Here is a 6284-nt window from a genome sequence, read left to right as displayed (position 1 = left end):
ACACACACAGACATACATGTATACACACAGACTGACACACACAGACAGACACACAGACATACATATATACACATATACATATATACCGACAGACACACACACACAGACATACATATATACACACAGACTGACACACACACACACCCAGACACACACACCCAGACATACATATATGCACACAGACAGACACACACACAGACATACATGTATACACACAGACTGACACACACAGACAGACACACAGACATACATATATACACATAAAGAGGCAGATACACATGGAGACAGACAGACACACAGAAGCATACATATGTACACACAAACAGACGCACACAGACACACACCCACTCATAGAAATTCACTCAGATGCCAGTGTGTGAACTATACCTCTGCTGCTGACTATACTTGCTGCAGGGAGACAGTATTTTCACTTTTGACCATCAGGTGTGGGCCAGAGATTATAAAAGCAAACATGGCCCGGAGGCCAGAGGGCCTAAAGCTGGCTGAAAGTGCAGGTTTGACGGAGTGCCTTAACGGTAGAGAGGTGGAGAGGTTTAGGGAGGAAATTCCAGAATGGGGGAATGTAAATATAAACCAGTTCAAACAGATACAAATGGAACTTACATCTTCATTCATGTTGTCCTTTGTTTACCTTGTACAGACAATCTAAAGACAGGCATGACCAAGGAAGATTTTATACGTTGTGAGTATTCTGATAGTACAGTATTTTGTCCGGAATTGATTACTATCTGTATGTGGGATTTTCCACATTGACAGGACATTCTCTGGAAGCATGTTGGAGAGGGACCTGCACTTGCTGACTTTGTCGGGTCAGGGGGTCACTGAGAGTCAGGGAGACACTGAGGATCATGAAGAGGCTGAGGGTCAGGGAGACACTGAGGGTCATGGAGAGGCTGAGGGTCAGGGAGAGGCTGAGGGTCAGGGGGTCACTGAGGGTCAGGGGGTCACTGTGGGTCAGGGAGACACTGAGGGGCAGAGAGAGGCTGAGGGTCAGGGAGAGGCTGAGGGTCTGGGCGATGTTGAGGGTCAGGGTGCAACCCATTTGGCTAAACAACTATCGTGAGGCAATGGAGGAGATGAAGTGGTCAACGTCATGTCAAATACATAGTGGGGTTACGATGGACGAGAAAGAATACCTTACCTTTCTCACAATCCCACAAGCAGGCCTTTAGGCACTTTGATAGGAATTATCTTGGCTTGGGTGGAAATCTGGAAAAGCACAGCAGGTCAGGCAACATCCAAGGAGCAGGAAAATGACCTGCCGTGCTTATCCAGAACCACTAGACACTGATTTCCAGCATCTGCAGTCCTCATTTTTGCCTTGGGTAGAAATCTGTTAGGAGAGCTCAAACCTGGATGTCATTGGAAGGAATGATCATGGATTTGGGAGGTGGCAAAGGGAAGGGATGTTTGGAGACAGTGATATTAATTTGCAAAGGCATTGGGGCCAGGGGTCGGAGTGGTAACAAGAGGGGTGAGTGGTACAGATTTGAAGGAGAGGAGAACCTTATCTGAAAAGTGAATGGTTTGCACTGTCACATGGGACGTTAGGTGGTCTAACGTGAACTGGAAATGAGAGCCTGAAGTAATGAGCCTTGCAACAGTGCACATGTGCCACTGTGATTACAGCGAGGTGTGATTAATGAAGATTCACTCACCCACTCTCTTACTTCGGTCTGCACAGTAGTCCTCCCAGACAGTAGATGTTCACGTTTTGGAATTGAGGACATAGATGGGGGCCATACCAAGGGAAAGACAAGAATTGGGAAGGAATTCACTAAAACACTAAAACACGAGGAACACACTAACTCATGAGCACAACTCATATCACCTCAGCGTGGGTCTATGAGATGAATTGTATTCTTCCAGTGCTCAAGTCCAAAGTGCAAAGTGCCCATCCACCTGGATCTTTATTCATTCATTCATGGGACAAGGGCATCACTGGCTATGTCAGCATTTATTGCCCATCCCTAATTGCCCAGAGGGCAGTTAAGAGTCAATCACATTGCTGTGGTCTGGAGTCACATGTATTCCAGACCAGGTAAGGCTGGCAGTTTCTTCCCTCGAAGGACATTTGTGTACCAGATAGGTTTTTCTGACAATTGGCACTGTCATCATTAGATCTGTAATTCCAGATTCTTTTTGAATTCAAATTCTACCATCTGTTGTGGCTGGATTCGAACCCAGGCCCCCAAAATATTACCTGGGTCTCTGGATTAACAGTCCAGTGGAAGTACCACTGGGCTGTTACTTCCCCAGCACCTCTCAGTCCAAGTATTTCAGTATTGTTACAAAAGAATCAAACACACATCTAAGTTCTATCTGGACTAATAAGTCAAAGTTCTTCACATGCTGTGAGTTTCTGTGCTCCCTGTAAGTCTTTATTCATTCTGTTTTATTCCATTTACTTTTCCAGCCACTCCAAGCATCATGGAAGCCCCCCAGTCAGGGCGCAGAATGGAATTGTTAAGGTGTGAGTATTCCTGATGAGTGCTGTGTGACATTCAATGATGGTCAGATAGACCTTCCCAATTGGCCAGGGGAGCAGGACTTCCACCAACTCAACTCAGTCCATACTGACAAAAAAGAGGGCGGCACACTTAGACTGAAGGAATTGTCTCACAGAGAGTCGTACAGCATGGACCCTTCGGTCCAACCAGTCCATGCCAAACATAACCCCGAGCTAAATTAGCTCCAGCTGCCTGCCTTTGGCTCATATCCCTCCATATGTCTCTTATTTGTGTACTTATCCACATTGTAACTGTATCTGCATCCAACACTTCCTCAGGAAGTTCATGCCACACACAAACTACTTTCTGTGTAAAAGATTTTGATACCTGTGTCTTTTTAAAATCTTTCTCCTCTCACCTTAAAAATATACTCCCTAGTCTTGAAATTCCCCATCCTAGGGAAAGGACACTTACCATTAACCCTGTCTATACCCCTCATGATTTTATAAACCTCTTTAAGGTCACCTCCTACCCTCCAGTGCAAAAAAGGTCCCAGCCTATCCAGTCTCTCCTTATAAGTCAAACCCTCCAGTCCCAGAGGCATCCTGGTAAATCTCTTCTGAACCCTCTCCAGTTTGATTATATCATTCCTAGAAAAGGTGACCGGAACTGCACATGATACTCCAGAAGAGGCCTCATCAAGGTCCTATACAACCTCAGCATAATGTTCCAACTCCTCTACACAAAGAACTAAGCAAGGAAGGCAAGCATGCTTTTTGTTCACCCTGCCTATAGATGATGGAAGGCTCAAATAATTATGTACATGAACCCCTAGGACCCCCTGTTCCACAATACCATCCATGGCCCTCCCAGTGTGACCAGGGAGTCGTGCATCGGGGTAAGAGTTTGTCTGCGTAATTTTAGTTTCAGTTACAATAAATAATCCAGGTAATTGCTGTATATTGCTTGTATTCCTGTGACTCCTGTATCAGTCACATAGTAAAGGACCAAATCATATAAAATGGTGGCAGCAAAGGACAGATTTTGAAGAAGGTTGGAGTTATTCGGACCATAGAGTATGGCAAAGGGGCAATGGGTCACCTTGCTCGACTAGCTGAAGATATATCAACAGTGTACTGATAGACTACCACAAAACAGAAACCTCAGGAGGTTTCAAAGTTGTGTGAAAATATTAACCCCAAGGCAACGGGATTGGGAGGGTAAGGAGAGGGATAACAGCCATAAGATCCACTCTGGCAGCAGGTCAGAAATCAGAAACAGCAGCATCTCAATGTCTCTGTTGATGGATTCCCTCTCACTGAATCACTTTGTGGATTGAGTGTGTTCCGAAAACACCAGAATGATTCTTCAGCCACATCAGGGAAGTGACCCTTGGGTTAAACTCACCTGCAGTAAGAGAGCAGCACTATGGGATGGTGGTGGCTTTCCCTTTTACTCCTGTAGGAAATCACAGTCATCGGTTTACACTTGGCAAGCTCCCAAAAGTGGCAATGTAATAATGGATGAGTTTGTGATGTTGTTTGGGGGGGTATAAATTTCAGACAGGAATCTAGGGAGAGCTGCCCTGCTTCTCCTCAGTGGAGGGGCCTTGTACATCTGCCTAAGAGGATGGGAAAGGCCTCAGTTTCAAGTTTCACCTTTGACAGTGCAGTAACCTTCCCATAGCCAACTGGGCTATCAACCAGGTGCCGTGAAAAAGGCATTGATAAGCTCTCTGAATCCTAGCAATATTTCCTGCACAGTTACCAGGGAATATAATCATAGTGTCTGTACAGTGTAGAAGCAGGTCATACCAAAGAGCATCTCTTGCAGAGTCACCCCTTACCCTGTCTCTTTAATCCTGCACATCTTTGGATTGTGGGAGGAAACCGGAGCACCCGCAGGAAACCCAGGCAGACATGGGGAGAATGTGCAAAATCCACACAGACAGTTGCCCGAGGGTGGGATCGAACCCAGGTCCCTGAAACTGTGAGGCAGCATTGCTAGCCACTGAGCCACCGTGCCACCCGTGGTGCATTGTGTAACGTATCCGTTATTGCGTTGCCATGTGTGGGAGCTTGCCAAGTGTAAACTGACTACTGCAATTTCCCACAGGAGTGAAAGATAAAGTCACTATACATAGCTGACAGGGAATCCTCTTTGACTTTTTCTCCATCTCTGAAGTAAATTTCCAGTCAAGGCTTCTCTTTGGAGTGTGATTTACATCCAGTTGGAATTATCTGGGAATTGCCACTATGTCACCCATTTCCAGTGTCTTGTTTGGAATATTTTGACAAAAGGATCTCACTCTTCCGTTCTCTCCATAGATGCTGAAAGTCTCCGATTTGATGTGCGTTCTGCACATTGTTTACTTAACTTCCACAATAGTTATCAGACTGTGTCAAGTTTAATTGAACTGAAATACCCTGATGATCCTTTGAGATTTAATGTCCAACCACAAATCCTGTGTGAGAATCGTTGGTTCAACCTCAAGCGCTACTATTGTGAAGTGGAGGTGTACAAACCTCAGACGACTAACCATATCTGTATCGGCATCACATCTCCCTGCATCCAAAGAAAAGGGGCCGACACCTCCTGTATCCTTGGTAGATATAACCAGTCATGGTGTTTAGATTTGTTTCTAACACCACGTAACACCTTCTTGGTTTTTGGTAATGGAGTAGAGTCTGAAGTACCGCGCGTAGCATACAACAGAATCGGAATGTCCCTGGAAGCCAATACCTTGTCATTTTATGGTGTGACAGATACAATGAATCTAATCCACAAATTCTCAAATGTTCATTTTAAGGAAGCCCATCCTGCTTTTCGAATTGAGGATGGGACGGCGCTGAGTCTTTGTCAACCTCAATGAGGACTTGCCGATCATGTGTGTTGGGAGTCTCATGTTGAACATCTTTAGACAGAAATATGATTCCTTGTCCAGTGGTTGAGACCATCTGGGGGGTTGAAGAATGTTTGGATTCTGCACCTGTTGTTAGTTTTTCATTTTGAAGCTGGGAACGCTGGGGCAATGAATATCGCTTCTTGTCAACCATTAAAGAGCAGAATGGGTCATGGGGCTTATAGGAAGGCAGCTCACCATCGCCCTCTCTGTGGAAGTGAGAGATCAGTCAAAAAAATTGCTGTCCCTCCCAGTGACACTCAACATTCCCCACAATAAAAAGCTTGGAAAAATCAGCTCTATCATCAACAGTTGTGGAATACTCTCAACTTTTCCAATGTTTTTCTCCTCCTGTAAGACCCAAGTTCTATTTCCATCTCTTTGCTCACTTTGGATTTACAGGCCATTGTTTGGTTGGGTCTCTATTTCCTTATGGGTAGTTTTGGTGACTATGATGCAGCTGACAGGGTGCCCTTCCTCCCAGCTTTAGTTCATTTTTTGTCATTCAACTGGTTGTATTCATTGTAGCCTATCAATATTCAACTTGCATCCTTTCACTTTCGTGGCTTAATGATCATTTTCAAAAGTACACTACTGACCTAAGATGACTGTTGTGATCATCAGACTAGGCCTGGCAACCGTCAAGGAATATACAAAGTTTCCGAATTACCATTTTCTTCAAGAAGGCAAAAACAATGACTGCAGATGCTGGAAACCAGATTGTGGATTAGTGGTGCTGGAAGAGCACAGCAGGTCAGGCAGCATCCAAGGACCAGTGAAATCGACGTTTCGGGCAAAAGCCCTTCATCAGGAATAAAGGCAGTGAGCCTGAAGCGTGGAGAGATAAGCTAGAGGAGGGTGGGGGTGGGGAGAAAGTAGCATAGAGTACAATAGGTGAGTGGGGGAGGGGA

The 6284-nt window shown here is 45.2% G+C and overlaps 1 protein-coding gene across 1 annotated transcript in view; it reads left to right on the top strand.

Annotated features, from left to right (window-relative positions):
- The window catches only part of LOC122562002 (E3 ubiquitin/ISG15 ligase TRIM25-like), a 20916-nt gene extending 15247 nt beyond the window's left edge, over nucleotides 1-5669 (top strand). The window contains exons 7-9 of the mRNA XM_043714370.1: nucleotides 662-703; nucleotides 2438-2494; nucleotides 4799-5669. Coding sequence (XP_043570305.1) covers nucleotides 662-703; nucleotides 2438-2494; nucleotides 4799-5343 — 644 coding nt within the window. The 3' untranslated portion in view covers nucleotides 5344-5669. The remainder of the gene's footprint in view (nucleotides 1-661; nucleotides 704-2437; nucleotides 2495-4798) is intronic.
- The last annotated feature ends 615 nt before the right edge of the window (nucleotides 5670-6284 follow it).

Source organism: Chiloscyllium plagiosum, chromosome 24 (genome assembly GCF_004010195.1).
Source record: "Chiloscyllium plagiosum isolate BGI_BamShark_2017 chromosome 24, ASM401019v2, whole genome shotgun sequence".
NCBI lineage: Eukaryota > Metazoa > Chordata > Chondrichthyes > Orectolobiformes > Hemiscylliidae > Chiloscyllium > Chiloscyllium plagiosum.
The sequence above is the reverse complement of the archived record's forward strand: the minus strand, read 5'-3'. Positions and strand labels throughout refer to the sequence as shown.